The sequence below is a fragment of the Dipodomys ordii genome, unplaced genomic scaffold, assembly GCF_000151885.1.
Source record: "Dipodomys ordii isolate 6190 unplaced genomic scaffold, Dord_2.0 Scaffold196, whole genome shotgun sequence".
Taxonomy (NCBI): Eukaryota; Metazoa; Chordata; class Mammalia; order Rodentia; family Heteromyidae; genus Dipodomys; species Dipodomys ordii.
This window is the reverse complement of record NW_012267412.1, coordinates 615307-633813: the sequence shown is the minus strand read 5'-3', so window position 1 is coordinate 633813 and position 18507 is coordinate 615307. Positions and strand designations below refer to the sequence as shown.

Below are 18507 nucleotides of genomic sequence, written 5' to 3'. Positions count from 1 at the left end.
CAGAGGAAGTCACTAGGTGGGAGTTTTTGACTTCTCAGATGGAGATGATAGATAGCATACAATTAGTCTAGGGGAACGCAAAGTGAAAATAGGTGGTTTTTATTTTCTCTAAACTTTCCTTTTATTTATTTTTATTGTAAAGATGACATACAGAAGGACATTACAGTTACATAAGTCAGGTAATGAATACATTTCTTCTTGAATAGTGCCACCTCTTCCTTAGCTTTTTTTCCCAGATTTTTCCCTCCTGACCCCCCTCTTCCTCACAGGTTGTATAATTCATTTTCAACATCATGTCTAGTGTATACCACTGTTGGATTTGTTCACCTTTTGTCCTACCATTTCTGTGCTCCCCTTTATCCTCCCCCAAACAGATAAACTTACACATAAGACAAAAGGTACAGAAATAAAAAACAGTGACAAAAGAGAAAAACAAAACAAAACAAAAAAACACCAGAAAGCAAAATAACAAAAAAACCTCATTTCTGTTTCATGGAGTTCATTTTGATAAACATCATTTTATATGATCATATGCACAAAGCTATTGAACCTTTGTGATCCTCTCCTAAGAATATCCTCCTTTGGTCTTACTGTGTGAATGATTAGAGTCCTGTTTAATTTATCATGTCCAAGTATAATTTTTTTGTCTTTTACCACCCATTGTGTTTACTTGTAGATTTTTGTAGCACATTCTAATTACTACAAATAAGGGAGACCATACAACCTCTGTTTCTTTGGGTCTGGCTTACTTTGCTTAAGCAATATGGAGGTTCCTCAAAAGACTAAACATAATAGAGCTTCCCTGTGACCCAGCAATTCCACTCGTGAGCATTTATCCAGTAGACTACAAACAAGGCCATACTAAAGCTACCAGCACAACCATGTTCATTACAGCAGTGTTTTATCATAACCAAAATGGAATCAACTCAGATGCCCCTCATTGGATGAATGGATCAAGAAATTGTGGTATATATTCTATGCTTCTATCAGAAAGAAGGATATTGCACCATTTGTAAGGAAATAGAAAGACTTGGAAAACAGGTTTTATTTTTTACTTATTTATTTATTTAATTTATTTTTTTGGTCGGTTGTGGGTCTTGAACTCTGGGCTTGTCCGTGCACTCTTCAGATCAAGGCGAGTGCTCTACTACTTGAGCCACAGTGCCACTTTCGGTTTTAAAGTGGCTTATTGGAAATAAGAGTCTCATGGACTTTCCTGCCCGGGCTGGCTTTGAACCATGATCCTCAGATTTCAGCCTCCTGAGTAGTTAGGATTACAGGCATGAGCCACTGGCACCCAGCTTATTTTTATTTTTAATGTATTTGCCAGTCCTAGGACTTGAACTCAGGGCCTGGGCACTGTCCCTGAGCTTCCTTTGCTCAAAACTAGCACTCAAGCCACAGTATCACTTCCAGCTGAGGAGTTAAACCCAGGGCTTCATGCATGCTAGGCAAGCACTCTACCACTAAGTTACATTCTCAGCTCCAGAAAATAAGTCTTAGAAAAAGCATTAAGCTGTACCCTGTTGGCTTACACACACCTGCAATCTGAGATCTGAGGGTCATGGTTCAAAGCTAGTCACAGCAAGAAAGTCTACGAGATTCTTATCTCTCCCAATTAACTACCAAGAAGCCAGAAGTGGAGCTGTGGTTCAACTGGTAGAGTACTAACCTTGTGCAGAAAAGCTCAATTCTTTTTGGGAGGGTCCGGTCGTGGGGCCTGAACTCTGGGCCTGGGTGCTGTCCCTCAGCTCTTCAGCTCAAGGCTAGCACTCTACCACTTGAGCCACAACACCACTTCCGGCTTTTTTCTTTTTTTTTTCTTTTTGCTTATGTGGTGCTGAGAAATCGAACCCAGGGCCTCATGCATGCAAGGCAAGCACTCTACCACTGAGCCACCTTCCCAGCCCCATCTCTTACCATTCTTACAGTAGTACATGTGACATGTCTGTAATTAATCTGGCTGCATTGGAGCTAAAGGAACGTGGGCAAGTTACTTAAAATCTCTTCTGATCCTCTTAACTGTGATGAGGATTAAATGAGATGATGTGTGCAGAAATGCTTTGTAAGGGCCAACTCCTCCATTACCATTTTATTGATATTCTAGCCCTCCATGGATGGATTTCCTCTTAGAGTTCCACAGCCTTCAAGAGCTTGTAGAAAACCTGGTTAGATATGGACATCAGGCCTTTTACATCCCAATGACCTGATTTACAGTGGTGGATTGAGTAGAGGCATAGTGACATGAGTTAATAATGCAGCATTGCTGCTATCTGAAATTTAGATGTTGACTACCTAAAGTATAGATATTGAGAAAACAAACCCCAGAGGTTAAGAGACTGGCTTGGCAGCAGAGATGCAAACAGAGGGTTACAGCTGGATGTGATAAATGTTCCAAAGAAGGCACCAGCTGAGAGCGGATCCTGCCAGGATGTGCTTCTTCCTCTCAGTCTTCACTTAAAGGGAAATTGTAGTTGTGGTGGTACCTAGCACGACCGGGAAGTGAAGAGTATGCCCACATTCCATTCTGACAACGAGCCAACACAGATGGGGTGGCTTCCCCTGTGCAACACGAAGGCCACAAGTGAATGCCATCTTCCTAACCAGGCCATGGAGCTCAAGACAGCTGGGGGTGGGATCTTTCCCGTGCTGCTGCTTCTCTACCAGCCCTTGAAAGAAAGTCAGAGTCACATCCCTTGTGCCATGAGTATGGTGACCAGCCCAGCAGTTCTGGCATCCAAGAATGGCTGGAGAATAAGGCAGTCCATTCCCCAGAGGATGGCTGTCCACTGTTAGCAGTCTAAGATCCATGGCGGGGATACCCCTCTGCCTATTTCTTACCTTCTCTTTGTAGCAGTTTTACTACCAAAATGAGAGGTCAGTCAGATTTGGAAAGAATCTTACCTAACTGCCCGTCATCTTGTCTCACTGCTTTGTGTCTGAGATATTACTTAGAGCCAGCATCTAATACCTAGTCAGCGATGGAGGTGGGATTTAAACTCTCTACTCTCCATTTGTCTGTTGTGCTGATGCAATAGTAGTCTTTGGTAATAAAGAAACATGTTACCAGATATGGGAAGAATTACTGAGTTTATATTTGCTATTTTTTTCATTATAGTCTTTTGCTTTATTTATGGACTTTAGTATAAAGTAAAATGTTTGCTACAAGAATCTATTTGGCAACTACTGTTTAAAAATCAAACAGTCTCATACATACCCTTTACAAGTATCCATGGCTGGAAATTGTGCATTTTTCATTTATAGCAAGAAATAAAGTACTCTCATTAATAAGCAGAATAATCAAAGTGCAAGTAGATGAAAGAAAGACAATAATAGCACTTCTTAACTTCTGAAATTGCCTGGAAACTCTCTTTAGCTTGAATCCATGGTGACTATATAATATATAACATTAGTAGTTTTTCTTTCATGTTCAATGATGTGTCCAGCCTGATAATTAAGTGATTACTTGATTAGGGCTTCTCAGCTGAAGTTCATTCACATTTCCTAGGAAAACTAGCAAATGCTATCATGGATGAATCAGGGCTAAAGCAGGGAATGAGAGGGGGCAAGGTGGGAAGGTATATCATGCTTCTGTTGAATAGCACTAATGCACACATTTATAAAGGGTACATTACCATTTGTATTTTCTCATACTTGTATGGGTTTGATAAAAGGCAAATAAGAGTGTAGGAACTCATGATAGTACCAGGAGACCTAACCTTGTGAAGACCCAGGAGAGGAGAGGGCACTTCCTTATCCTCAATCATCGGCTAAGGCCCCGGGAAAGAAAAGGAAAGTACCCGGGCTGTATCCAGGGAAGGTAAAAGATGTAGGAAAAGGAATTAGAAGCAGTGGTAACAAGAATCTCCTGTTGCTACGACCAGTAGGTTGTTCACTACTGTCATATTCAGGTGTGGGTTCCTGTTGTTGGGTCCTGCAAGAGAGCCTGCCAGCTGATGGTACTAGCTTGAGAGGAGGTGCTGAAAACGCAAGAACCAAATGAAACAGATGACTGTCTTTGCAAGACAAGGAACATAGAAAAGGGTGTGAATTGGCAGCTGGCAGGAATCCTATGTTTAAGTACCAGAAATGTTAACTCTGGCATGAACGTTCGTTCATGCATCAGATTTACTAGAGAACTGTATACAGAGAGCGGAATTGGATGTGAATAGTTCAGATAGGGTACTGCCTAGGCGCCTTGAGGTTCTCTTAGCACCACTGGAAAAATGTACTTGTGCAAAAGTAAATTTCCCCCAAAAGTGGTCATAAATCAAATATGTATGTTGGAAGTTATCTCCCAGTAATTTCCCTCAGTTTAGAATTCATTTTTTAAAGGATCTTAAAATAAATCCTCAATAATATGGTATGTCCTTTCTTAAAATAAGGCTGTTTTATTCTGTATTTGCGTGGTAAATCTGTTTTAAAATGGTTGATTTAAAAGGTAGTTTTCTTTGTATTCACACCTCGAAACTTTTGCTCTAAGAGCTAATAATTTTATCAACACCTAATGGGTTGATTTTTTTTCTGTTGTTGCTACAGTGCAATACCCAGGACAGCTAGCTTTATATGAGCTCAGGGTTCACTTAGCTCAAAGTTTGGAGTTTCATGGGCATGGCCTATACATTAATTTACTTTTTGGTGAGAACACTATTACATCACAGGAAGAGCAGTAGAGAGAGAGAGCACGTGCACAAGCAAGCAAGGAATTTCGTGAGAATACCCGAGGATGCAGCCAGAAATAGCCTCATGTCTCGAATGACCTAAGGGCCTTCTAGTAAGCCTGGAAGACTGCCCAAGGCTCCACCACTTCCCAACAGCACTTTCAACATCACAATGGACTCACCCAAGCTAGAAGCTTTCTGAGGTGCCGAGAATATTCATTTGTTTGTTTTCTCTGCTTTCTGTGAAACACTCTTACCTTCAATGAGGTCTCACTATGTATCCTCAGCTGTCTCACATTTGCTTTGTGGACCAAAGCTGGTCTCAAACTTGGTGATCTTTCTACCTCATCTTCTAAGTTCTGGAATGACAGGTAGGCACCACCACACCTGCCTACATTTATTTGTTTAATGCGAGAAGTTATTTTTTTCTGCTCCCTTCACCTTTTGATAAATAACTTTGTGGCATTAAAAAAAAAAATCCTTGCCCTTCTCTGTATGGAGTAAGTAAGCAGAATCACTGTGGATTTTTGTTTGTTTTCTCCAGAGCAATCCTTCGTGTAGTAAAGGAAAGTCAAGCAGTTAAGTGCCAAAGGGCAGACCCTGAGTGTGGAGGAAAACTTCCTGAACACAGTATGGGGACAACAAAGTCCTGCTGCTGTTCTACAGAGTCCTACTTGGCATTAACTCCCCATTGTGTTAGCAGCAGTGACTATTATATTGTAGACTCTACAGGCTACCACATTGTAAAGATACTTACTGCTCAGATATAGGTGTTTTAGCTGGGCACCAGCTACTCAGGAGGCTGAGATCTGAGAATTGTGGTTTGAAGCCAGTCCAGGCAGGAAAGTCTGTGAGACTCTTTTTTTTTTTTTTTTTTTTTCAGGGGGGGTTTTTGTCGGTCGTGGGGCTTGAACTCTGGGCCTGGGCGCTGTCCCTCAGCTCTTCAGCACAAGGCGAGCACTCTACCACTTGAGCTACAGCGCCACTTCTGGTTTTCTGGTGGTTTATTGGAGATAGGAGTCTCACGGTCTCTCCTGCCCGGGCTGGCAACTGTGAGACTCTTACATCTACAAAAAGAGCCAGAAGTGGAGCTGTGGCTCAAGTGGTAGAGTACTGGCCTTGAGCACAAAAGCTCAGGGACAGCACCCAGGCCCCCGGAGTTCCAGCATCAAGACTAGAAAAGAGAAAAAGAAATAGGTCCTGTTTTATGACACTTGGCTTATTTCTGGTGTCCCTTCCCCCAAATAAAAATTCCAAAAATAAGGCTGGGAAGGTGGCTCAGTGGTAGAGCGCTTGCCTTACATGCATGAGGCCCTGGGTTCTATTCCTCAGCACCGCATACAGAAAAAGCCGGAAGTGGCACTGTGGCTCAAATGGTAGAGCACTAGCCTTAAGCTGAAGAGCTGAGGGACAGCGCCCAGGCCCAGAGTTTAGGCCCCATGACTGACTCCCCTCCCCCCAAAAAAATCCCAAAGTAGGAACTAGGAAAAGGTAGAGTTATGGATCAAGCAAAATAGTGTAAAATACGTTCTATGGTTTTAGTAAAATTAAGTAGGAAGTTCTAATGACTGCTGAGGTCAATATGCCTCTCTTTTATACCATAGAATGTAGGCTACTGGTATGCAGTTTTGATTTGTTCAGTATTACATCTCAGTACCTAAAACAAATCCCTGGCTTGTAATAGATGCTTAGTGAACATTTATTAAATGAATCTAGAAAAACTTACAGTTTAATCTCACAAGTCATCTTATTCTCCAAAATCAGTTAAAACATCAGTCAGCCTCTAGTCAAAGCATTTGGTATGGGTGGTTTGATTGTTTGAACTGCTGGCCCGGAGGAGTGATGGGAATACTGTTTGATTTACCTGGTGAGAAGAAGCTCCCTTGTGAGGAAGGAGAATATATGATTTGGCTAATCTGTGCCTGCTTTTCCTTGCGGCCTTGGCATTTGGGGATTTATTAGGGATGAATTTAGCCTCCCTTAGTCATCATCATGACTATAATGAAAAGGATCCGTCTGGTGGGAAAGATCATAAAAGATCTGGTGGGAATAGTTCCTACTTTTCAAAAGTTAAATTGGTATTGGCTTATCACTCAAAAACTAGAATGAAGGAAATCGGTTTGTTTGAGGGCCAGTCAGCATCTTCAGTAAGCACATGTTCTTAGAGTTAGAAATCAGAGTGTGATACGGAATAGGCCAGGTAAAAAAAGAGGTAGCTGTCTATAGCAGATGCTCCTGCAGATGGTTGATGGCTAAGCACTGCTGTGTTCCTGGTCCTGCTGGGGCTGAAGATGAAGAAAAAGGAAAAAGACACAGGTGGGGGTGGAGAGACAGGTCTGAGTATGGTTTGGAGAACTGAAGAGTGCTTTGAACACCAGTTGGCACAATGCTGAAAGGAGGGTATTACACTGGCTATTTTTGACAAAGGATCTCACGTTTATCTATACCTGTGTCAGCCTAAGCTGAAATCCTTGTGCTATCACTTGATGATAGTCACGTGTCACTGCGCCCCACCATTGTGCTTCCCTCATGTTGGGGATATCAAACATGTATCACAGATCCCACACATGAAGAGATGGATTCCCCTAAACCTTATGCTCAAACAACAACAACAAAACAACATAAACCCTTGAACCCATGGTATCTCAGTCTCTGCCACTCAAGTAGTTAGGTACCTTGGCTAATCTTGAATTGAAAATCATAAATATAATTTGGTTTTGTTAACTAGGAGCTTGTTCACAGCAAAAATAAAAACATGAAAATTCTTTCATTTATGAACTCTGCTTAGACCTTGAAAAGTAGAAGCAGGCATGCAGAGTTTTGGCTCACAAAGGCTCAGCCTTAGTCTCAAAAATCTCACTTTCCTGGATGCAATGTGTCATGTATATTCAGCTGTACAAGGACTTCTGAGGGATTTGTATAGCTGTCTAGGATTCCACCCTTCCCTGTGACAATAGTCCTATTCGGGGAGGGCTCCCAAATTTGATCTTGTCCCATAAGGCTTGACATTATCCAGTTGGGGCAGCGGAACAAATCCATGAATAGATGATTTCTTATATCCTTTCCCCCATGACGTTTGCCAGGTACCCCTTCTTGGAGGAGATATTTATGGTCAGAGTCTCCAGTGAGGTTGATGCTGAGTGGGAAAATGAACATCCTTTCCTAAAATCCATTTCCTAGGATTTATCTATGGGGGCACATCTTCAAAACTCACTGAAATGAAATACATACTTGAAAGGTAAACTTTTGTTAGTGAATTAGAAAATCCAGACAGATATTTTAAGACCAAAGATATAAATATATAAACTGTAAGTCAGAAATATCACTCCTTAGCTTTGGGACTCAGATAGGGGACTTCTTAAATTGCTCGGTTTATTTACCTGAAAAATATGGTTAATCAACCTATTTCATAAGGGAGTGATCAGGCCTAAATGAGATCCATATCCATATAAAAAATCCTAGTGATGGCTTAGGGACTTTACTGTTTAAAACACTGAAGATCTGGGTATTGGTGGTTCATGCCTGTAATCCTATACTCTAAAGGCTGAGACCTGAGGACTGACACTTGAAGCTAGCCCAGGCAGAAAAGTTCATGAGACTCATTATCACCAACTAATCAGCAAAATGCTGGAAGTAGAGGTGTGGCTCAAGTGGTAAAGCACCAGCCTTGAATGTAAATGGCTAAGGAACAGCACCCAGGCCCTGAGTTCAAGTCCCAGTACCAATACAAAACAAAAATCTATGAAGAATATTTTGAATCTATCTTGAAACATCATTAAACTTCATCCAAAATATAAACTTGTGGGAATGGGAAGAAGCAGCATTCAGCGAAGTCCATAGAGATGTTCTGGTGAAATTAGAAGCAAAACTGTGTTTTTTCATATTATCAAAAAAAAAAATAGTTGAGAAGCAAAGATAGTGGATAGGAGAGATTTTAAGTAGGGAATTGTACACAAAGTTTCATAAAAGTGTCAAAATTTTCTTATGCCAGGATTTTCTGACAATTTTCCTGAAGAGGTCTTTGATAAAGAACAATATTTGCTGGGAAGGTGGCTCAGTGGTAGAGCGCTTGCCTTGCATGCATGAGGCCCTGGGTTCCATTCCTCAGCACCACATAAGCAAAAAGAAAAAAAAAGCTAGAAGTGGCGCTGTGTCTCAAGTGGTAGAGCACTAGCCTTGAGCTGAAGAGCTGAGGGGCAGCGCCCAGGCCCAGAGTTCAGGCTCCACAATGGGACCCCCCCCCAAAAAAAAACAATATTTATATCTCCTTGAATAATGATTTATTTAGATTTTTAGTCTTTCAGTTCAAATAGTTGTGTTGCTTATCGTTATTCTAATAATAGGGGCCCTTAGCTAGCTGCTGGTGGCTCATGCCTGTAATCCTAGCTCTCAGGAGGTTGAGATCTGAGGATTGTGGTTCAGAGCCAGCCTAACAAGAAAATTCCACGAGACTCTAATCACCAATTAATCCTCTTTTCCCCCCACCTTTTTTTTTTTTTTTGCCATTCCTGGGTCTTGAACTAAGGGCCTGGGCACTGTCCCTGAGCTTCTTTTGCTCAAGACTAGCACTCTACCACTTGAGCTACAGCACCACTAACACCCTTATCTGTTTATATTGTCCTGAGGAATGGAATCCAGGGCTTCATGCATGCTAGTCAAGTACATTTCCAGCCTGAAAAATAGCCTTAATACACTTTCTCCAAAAGATTTGTAGAATCTAGTTTGGGAATAAAGTAAGTACCTTAGTTGTCATTGAATGCAAATTGTACCTATTGTTCTTTAAACCAATAGAGGAATTCCTTTGTAGTATTGCCCAGGATTAAGCATCCAGCCTATCTTCTCACTTCTGATTGTCTAATCATCTTATTGACTTTACTCCTTTTCCTTTCTACTTCTTTCAACAGCAATTAGGAATCTCTGAGGTTCCCTTCAAAAGGAAAACTGAAATTGTGTTACTCCTCCAAGAGTTAGGGTATTTTTATGAGCCAGTGGGCCCTTTGAGAGGGAAGGAGGAGGTGAATGAATTACGAGGTCTTAGACTATTGCTTATTCTTTAATTCGAGATTTGTGTTTCCCCATCCCCAATGCATAGGTTGAAATCCTAATCCCCAAAGTGATGATCGATAAGAGGTAGGGCCTTTCTTTTTTTTTAATTTCTTTATTTTTTATTTGTGAACATACTGTACAGAGGGGTTACAATTACATGGGCAGGATAATGCGTACATTTCTTACCAAGCATTGCAGCCTCCTCCTTTGGTTTACCCTTCACTTCCCTTCCCAGCCTCCCCCCGAGGTAGGGCCTTTCTGTGTCTTGCTCTCCCTCACCCTCTTGCCCTCCACTATGGGATGATGCTCACTAGATGCTGCCACCTTCTCTTATACTTCAGAACCCTGAGAAACAAATGTTGATTATTTATAAGCCACTCAGTTTACAGTGTTATATCAGTACAAGTCCACTAAGGCATTTAAGCTGTTCCCTTTGAATAGTAATCTTGACCCTGAACATTCAGAAGCATGAATTGTGAGGACTGCTTGGAGTTGTGGGTGTTTTGTAAGCATGAGTTAGAAAACAAAGGAAGCTACTAAATTCATTACTGTAATTCCCCTTTACCGGGGTCACCGTGATGTCTGACTTGTTTTATGATTTGGTTCATAATACAGTTCCCAGTGTGTGAGCCTGTGTGTGATAGAGGGAGAGGGAGGAGGACTTCAGTAGGTAGGTCGAGAATTGGACTTGGCTACCACCTGGGATTTATTTTCTTCCCCTTAGTAGCCCCAGGTCATAGTTGAATTCAGCACAAAATGTCCAGAACTTTCTTTTTTTTTTTTTTTTTTTTTCGGTCGTGGGGCTTGAACTCTGGGCTTGGGTGCTATCCCTCAGCTCTTCATCAAGGCGAGCGCTCTACCACTTGAGCTACAGCGCCACTTCTGGTTTTCTGGTGGTTTATTGGAGATAGGAGTCTCACAGTCTCTCTTGCCCGGGCTGGCTTTGAACCTCGATCCTCAGATCTCAGCCTCCTGAGTAGCTAGGATTACAGGCGTGAGCCACCAGCGCCCGGCTTTAAATGTCCAGAACTTTCAAAGGGGAACTTTCAAACTAATAGGGATTGGGAAACATAAAATACCTCAACCATTCTGAGCGTGAGGGGTATGGTAAAATCTGACTATTGAACTTGAAGGGAGTGAGGCTGGGGGCTCTTGTGGTTTCAGCTCTTGGAATCAGTATTCCTACAGACAACACACTTTTCTGAGACACAGTAGTTTCCCTCCAAGATGAAGACCCTGTGTCACCTAATAAAGCTCAGTTTCTATAGGGAAAAAATGGAACTAGTTGGATCAAATCTCTCATTAAACCCCAAAGGACTTTCTCATAGAACCCTTCTGCCTCTGTTTCCCTTCTTGCCCACCATTTCTCTTGAAATCCTTAAATTTTTAGCCATTTTCATTTTCAAATGGAACCTAGGATCCTTATTAGCTGACTTTCTACAATTCCTTTTGAAAGACCCCCTCCCTAACCAAGCAGGCCCCGAGCCTCCTTTTTTTAGGGGAACAGAGTTTTGTATCTAACCAAGCTATTTCTGCCTTCTGTAACATGCTTTGCTAAGAAAATTATATTACCCCACACTCCCCTTTTGATAACCTCACCAGTTAATAAGCCCACACCCTACTAACTAATCCCACCCCGCAGTCAGCCCCCTGGTGTGAGTGAACGACAGGCATTGACTCGGACAAAGGTCACTTCCTCATACCAAGGGCCGGAGACAGGGACCCCCTCGAACAGTGATTGGCTAAAACATATGATTTGTTTTAAAAGGATTGGCTGCCTGCGTGCAGACCAGGTTGTAACACTTTAAATTTACTGGCTGAAAAAGCGCGGGCACTCCTGTAACGGACAGAGAGGTCCCATAAAAGGACCATCCCCGGGACTGCTCGGGGTTCCCAGACACTGACCCGAACCTTGCGGATCTCGAGGTCACGTGCACCTGGGAACCTGGGCATGCCCAAATAAAATCCTCTTGCCTTTTGCATCTGGTGTCGTCTGACTGGTGCTTGGGGCAGGGAGGTCCGGATTTGGGGGACACCCGAAGTCGGGGGTCTTTCACTTTTAACTTGTTTTCTATGCTTTTAACTTGTTTTCTATGTTATGGTCAAGACTTGGGTTGAGGTTCTCAAGGCAGCAGATCAAACCTGTGCTTAATTAACCTGATGCCTGAAAACCAAAGTGTTAATATTCTCACATGCAAGGGGGTGTTTTGCTTTAAGAAAAAATAATGCAGTTTAAGTTTTTCATTTTCACAAAGATTGATCAAATTGGTAAATACGATTGTGTTTCCTCAGCTGGTTGCCTAGTTACTTTAGCAACAAATTCTATGATAACCAAAGTTTCTATAGGCCCTTGAAATTAATAATTATAGATACCATATTTCTCTCAGATTCACTCAGAACCTTTCTATTACCTCTGAGCATCTACAGTGCAAATACAATAGCACTGACAGAGAGTAACTTGAAGCATTTGTATATGGAAAGGCCTTGAAAACTTGCAAGCTAATTACTGGCAGTCTAGATGCCGGGCTTCTTGTCCTGCCCCACCTCATTTCAATATGAGAGCAGAAATTCTCTGAGTCTCATATAAACAAGGAAAATGCCAGAATATTTGTTCTATTAAAGAGCATCTTTTGGCCAGGTGTCCATGGTTCATGCCTAACTGCTCAGGAGGCCCAACTAGAAAAGACTATAGCAGCTTATCTCCAAAATAACCAATAAAAAACTAGGCTGAAGGTATGGTTCAAGTGGTAGAGCACCAGCCTACCAAGCAAGCTGAGCAAGTACAAGGCCCTGAATTCAAATCACAATACTGGCAAAAAATGGTGTAGAATAGATCACCATTACCTAATTTTAGATGTTGTCCTTTCAGTTAGAATGAGAGAAAAAAATAATCCGAGCTATGCTCCTGTTGCCCTCTCTAAATGCCTAAGGTGTCTTGTCCTCTTTTTCCAGGATTTAGCATGTTCTTAAAAGATAAACATTTCTTTATTTTTATTTTTCAATCTAATTTGAATGCTTACATAAAATAGAAACAATGGAAATTACTCAGAGGCATTGGCCCAACAGTATGCGATAATGAGCACCTTTGAATGAAAATGTCCGTACATAGGGAATGGTAAAATGGATACCAAGACAGTCATTGACACAAAATAGGAGTAAGTTCTCTGCCTACCCAGAGAAAGAGCTCCAGAACATTCCCACTCCAGAGGAAAATTAAAATGCAGAGATTGTGGAGAATATGCAAATGTTTCTATAGAGTATCTCTTTTTTGCAAGGGTAGGCGTGGTGTTAGGGTTTGAACTCAGGACCTTGTGCTAGCTCAGCTGGTGCTCTACCACTTGAGCCACCACTTCAGCCCTACAATTATTACTATAGGAAACATTTTCATGAAGAAAACTGAAGTGTACACAAAAATAAAAAGGTTATTGTTGGTGTATGTGTGTGTGTGAGGGAGATTTTCATGATCTCTGGAATGTGTTGTAATTTTTTAACCTAATTTCATTAAAGCTAATGATAAGTGTTACTTAGCTTATGTTTGAACCTAGGTACCCTTTGGGCTATATGATAATTTAAATTCTAACCATTTTGGTCAGAAATCGAAAAGGCAAATCTGTATTTAATTATTGTTTCTTTAGCTTGTTAGAACTTCTTGAAATTTTTCCTCCAAATAATTGAAAATCTTAGAACACAATGCTTGTGATCCATTGTAGGTAGTCTTCTGTAGATGCCTGGAGAAAGCACAGTAAGAAAATACACTCAGTTATGGTCTTTAGCCTATTTGGTTGAAGTTGGTGTCCTTCGTTAAGTGTTACTGATGGTGGTTTTGTTTTTACAGGAGCAGGAAAATTCAGATTCGAAACATCCCTCCTCACCTGCAGTGGGAGGTAAGCCCATGTCACTTTCTAAGAGATTACCAAGACATTTTCTTCCTGTTCAGTTCACCTTCCTGGGTAGGAATTAGAGGATTCTCCTCAAAGCCTGGGTCACACCTTCCCTCAGTGCTCATATATATATATGAGCATATATATATATGTCATGAGTTTGGGGCCTTATTAGTTCTTTCCATTGTACTGAATGTACTTAGATCTCTTCAAATCTGCTTTCGTAAATACCAGGCCACCAAGCACCAACAAACAAGTTGGGAAGCAAAATTTGTACCTGGTTGGTGGCTTTTATCACATGATTTAGCAAGAGATTTTATCTTTTCCAATTCTGATGGGGGTTGGGGGCATGGGAGACCAACAGCATAGAAAGTTCTTTGTTAGTCTGAGCAGGTTTATATGTTTTGATTTAGTTGCTATGACAGTTAAGATATATTTTCAGAGCTCTAAAACATCTTCTAAGATCACTATCTTAATGTAAAATAAGATAGACTGTGGGGAGAGGCCTCATTGCTTATTTAAGAACAGATTGCCCCATATTTTATTCCCCAACTCAGAGAAAATCAAAATAGCCTTAAAGGAAACAGGATGTTTTATCTAATGTTTTCATTACTTTAAAAAAGAAACTTTTTTTTTTAATCATGGAAAGTTTCAAACATACACATACCACTACTTTGTGAAACAAGCAGATCCCTGGAGGAAAGTTGAAGGAAGAACTGTTAAATCTTCCAAGGAGAAGTGAGCCTTGTACTCCATGGTGCTTTTCAAGAGTAGTTCCAACCATCACCATGAATGTGAATGTTCCCAGTTCCCAGTCCCAGTTCTTTGCCCTCACCTTAGTGAGTAGATTACTTAGGAGCCAATGAACAGTGTCTTTGCACATTCATGTTATTCAGTTCTGTTGTCAGTGAAACTTGAAATATCAGTGATTAAATTGGCTGACCTTGTTTTACTTTATTTGCTGGAGGGAAATCACTGTGTCATTTTTTTGTGAGTATGATCTGTTCTTCCCTTCTGACACTGAAGCTTTCTTTAACAGGTATTGGATGGACTGTTGGCCCAGTATGGGACAGTGGAGAATGTGGAACAAGGTAATAAATGAGATCATCCTTAGTTTTAGAGGAATGTTACCTGTTATTTCTTACGGGCTAGGGTCCGCTCCAGGCAAAATAGTAAATTCATGTTCTTTTCTATGTGCTTCCTGAGGAGGAGATCTCTCTCTCCCCCTCTCTCCCTCTCTCTCCCTCTCTCTTTCTCCCTCTCCCTCCCCCCATCTTCCTCCTCTCCCCTCTCCCCTTTCCCTCTCTCCCCTACTCTCCCCCATCCCTTTCTCCCTCTCTCCCTCTTCCTCCTTTCCCTCTCCCTCGTTTTACTTACACACACACACACACACACACACACACACACACACACACACACACATGCACGGAAAGAGAGAGAGATCTGTATATATCTGTATAGTTTGTCAAGGAATGTCATTTTTCTTATACTTTGCAATGTGCTGAAGCATTGGGAAACTGTCTGAGAAAGCTAGATTTCTAGTGTGTTTACCGATGAGTAGGACTCTTATGCTAAGAATCTCTTATAGTACTTTTGGAAATGCAGACCCTTAATTTTTTTTTTCTTTTGTGCTGGTCCTGGGGCTTAAACTCAAGTCCTAGGAGTTGTCCCTGAGCTTTTATGTGCAAGGCTAGTGCTCTGCCACTTAAGCCACAGCTTACTGGATTACAGGTATGAGCCACTGGTGGAAAAGAGCTTAGGAATCAAACACTCCAAATGATTTTTGTGTGCTCTCAGGTTGAGAAGTACCAGCATAGAAATAGTGCTACACATGCACAGAAAGCACTGTATTTCTTCCCGTTGTCCTATTTATTCCTCTAAAACACGGAGTACTATGATTTTTAGCAGGATGGAAAAATGTGCCTAATGCTGATACCTTGTAATAGCTCCTTAAGAGTCACAGAAAAATTGATCCCAAGATCTTGATATTAAAGACAGTGTGATCAAGATTATTGTTGCCTTGACCTAAAAAAATCAAAGTGTAAATTCAGTCACTTGCTATTGGCCCTTGGAAAAGTTATTCAGCCTCACTGATGTAGTTTCCACATGTGCAAAATGGGGAGGATTATTTTTGCTCTTCTCTATCACGAAATAGTTGTGATACCTAAAGAGAACCTGAGTAAGATATTTTAGGTAGTAGAGTCTCACATAATCTTAGGGATTTTAAAGGTTCTCTTAAGAAAATTCATATGCAGTGTGTTTTATTTACCAGTATAATAAATACATTTTTTTTCTTTGTGCCAGAACTGGGGCTTGAACTCAGGGCTTCAAGCTCTCAGTCTTATCATTTAAGCCATGCCTGAACTTCCAACTCTTTTTTGCTGGCAATATGGAGATTAAAGTCTCCTGGATGTGTTTGCTCCAGCTCCTTTGGAACCTTGATTGTCAGATCTCACTCAGCTTTCTAGTAGCTAGGATTATAGGTATGAACTACTTGCACCTGGCTATATAATAGTTTAAAAATAGTAATTATTCAGATGTTCTCTACTCCATGAACATCAAAATTATTATTATTTAGTTCCATGTTCTTGATTGCTCCTGGCCAAAGGAAAAAGAGTTCAGAATGAAGACATAATTTACAAGGATTCAATCTATCAGTTCTTCTTTTCCTCAGCATGGAAAAAAAGACATTATGATAATTGACTGTAGTAGACAAGGTGGCCTTCTTTTTTTTTTTATTGTAAAGATACTATACAGAGGGTTAGTTACATGAGTGAGGTAATGAGTACACTTCCTCTTGAACATTGTTACCCCCTCCATTGTTTTCCCCCTACCATCCCTTCCCTCCCTACCTTCCCCGAGGTTCTTTTTTTTTTTTTTTGATTGTGATTAAGTGATTACATAATTTCTGGAATTTCACAGTATTGTGGAATAATGATGCTCATTTAAAGTCACAAGTTCATTCTAACTTTCCTGGAGCAAATTGTCTATCACAGTCTATAACATATAATGGTGTTCACATGTTATACACCATTCATGTGATCAGCAGCATGGGGATATTTAGTAGTGGTTCGACCAGATGAGTGGAAGTTCTTTGTTTCTTAAGTCCTGTTGGTTTTGTCGTATCACCTAACACTTTGGATTTAGCATCCACTTATCAGGGAGACCATGTACCGTTTGTCTCTTTGCTCTTGGCTTACCTCGCTCAACATGATTCCTTCTAGCTCCATCCATTTCCCTGCAAATGCCATTATTTTGTCATTTCTAATGGCTGCATAATACTCCATTGTGTATAGATACCACAATTTTTGGATCCATTCATCTGTGGTGGGGCATCTGGGTTGTTTCCTTATCCTAGCTATTGTGAATAGTGCTGCAATAAACATGGAGGTGCACGTGTCCTTGTATATTGGTTCCTGTTGTTCAGGGTAGAAGGTGGCCTTCTAACCATGAGCCTATTATAAAAATTACTAATTTATGCCTTAACACTAGCTTCTTAGAGACTGAGATCTGAGGATTGCAATTCGAAGCCAGCCTGGTTAGGAAAGTCTGTGAGACTCTTACCTCCAATTAACCAGCAAAATGCAGGAAGTATAGGTGTGAGTCACTGTTATACATATTCATTAACTTACGTTTTAACTGACAGTTCAAAATGCACATACTTAAGATAAAAATTATAGTTCACAGATGATATTAATATGGCTGCACAATACAGAGAAAAAAGAAAAAGCTGTGGTTCAAGTAGTAGAGCACTAGCTTTTTTTTTTTTTTTTTTTTTGGTCTGGTCATGGGGCTTGAACTCTGGGCCTGGGCGCTGTCCCTCAGTTTTTCAGCTCAAGGCTAGTGCTCTACCACTTGAGCCACAGCGCCACTTCTGGCTTTTTTCTTTTTGCTTATGTGGTGCTGAGGAATCGAACCCAGGGCCTCAGGCATGCAAGGCAAGCGCTCTACCACTGAGCCACCTTCCTAGCCTGTAGAGCACTAGCTTTGAGCAAGAAAAAGCTCAGGACAGTGCCCACTCCCTGAGATCAAGCTCTAGGACTGGCACCAAAAAAAGTTACTAGTTGAGCCCAGTGTGGTGGTAGATACCTTTAATCTCAATAAATCAAGTGGTTCAGGCAAGCCAGGGACTGGTGGCTCCTGCCTGTAATCCTAGCTACTCAAGAGGCTGAGATAGGAGGATCATGGTTTAAAGCCAGCCCAGGCAGGAAAGGCAATGAGATTCTTAATCTGCAATAACTACCAGAAAACTAGAAGCAGTGATGTAGCTCAAAGTGGTAGAGTGCTAGTCTTGAGCAAAAGAGCTTGGGGATAGCGCCCAAGTTCAAGTTCCATGACTGACCTAAGAACAAACAAAAGAGTTTAAGGCAGGAGAATCACAAGTTCCAGGCTAGCTTGGGCTATGTAGTATCTCCAACACCCCCCCCCCAAATTACCTAATTAAAAACGTCACATACACAAGGAAGACATATCCCAGATCCCAGTTCATAGCTCCTTGGTTCCCTGGGCCCTGGAAATTGCCTAATTAGTTTCTAGCAGCGTCACAGTTGTGAGGATAGAACTGTTGGACTATTTTGTTCTTTCTTTATTATTTTATTTTCTTTTATTTTTTGTTGGTCATGGGATATGAACTCTGGGCCTGGGTGCTGTCCCTCAGCTCTTCATCTCAAGGCTAGCACTCTCCATTTGAGCCACAACACTACTTCCTGCTTTTTCTGCTTATGTGGTGCTGAGGAATTGTCAAGGCAAGCGCTCTGCCACTGAGTCACATTCCCAGCTCTTACTTTGTTCTTTCATGAGTGATTCCTGATCATGCAGAATACTTTTCTACAGTGGTAGAAATACCATAGTTTTCATGTCCATTGAAATAAATTATGTGAATAAAGCTCAACTCATTCCTGAATCAAAACACTGCCTCA

The 18507-nt window shown here is 41.1% G+C and overlaps 1 protein-coding gene across 1 annotated transcript in view; it reads left to right on the top strand.

Annotated features, from left to right (window-relative positions):
* Window positions 1–18507, top strand: part of Igf2bp2 (insulin-like growth factor 2 mRNA binding protein 2) — a 65062-nt gene that overhangs the window by 9805 nt on the left and 36750 nt on the right. Inside the window, exons 2-3 of the mRNA XM_013034764.1 lie at window positions 13543–13591; window positions 14628–14679. Of these exons, the coding sequence (XP_012890218.1) occupies window positions 13543–13591; window positions 14628–14679 (101 nt within the window). The remainder of the gene's footprint in view (window positions 1–13542; window positions 13592–14627; window positions 14680–18507) is intronic.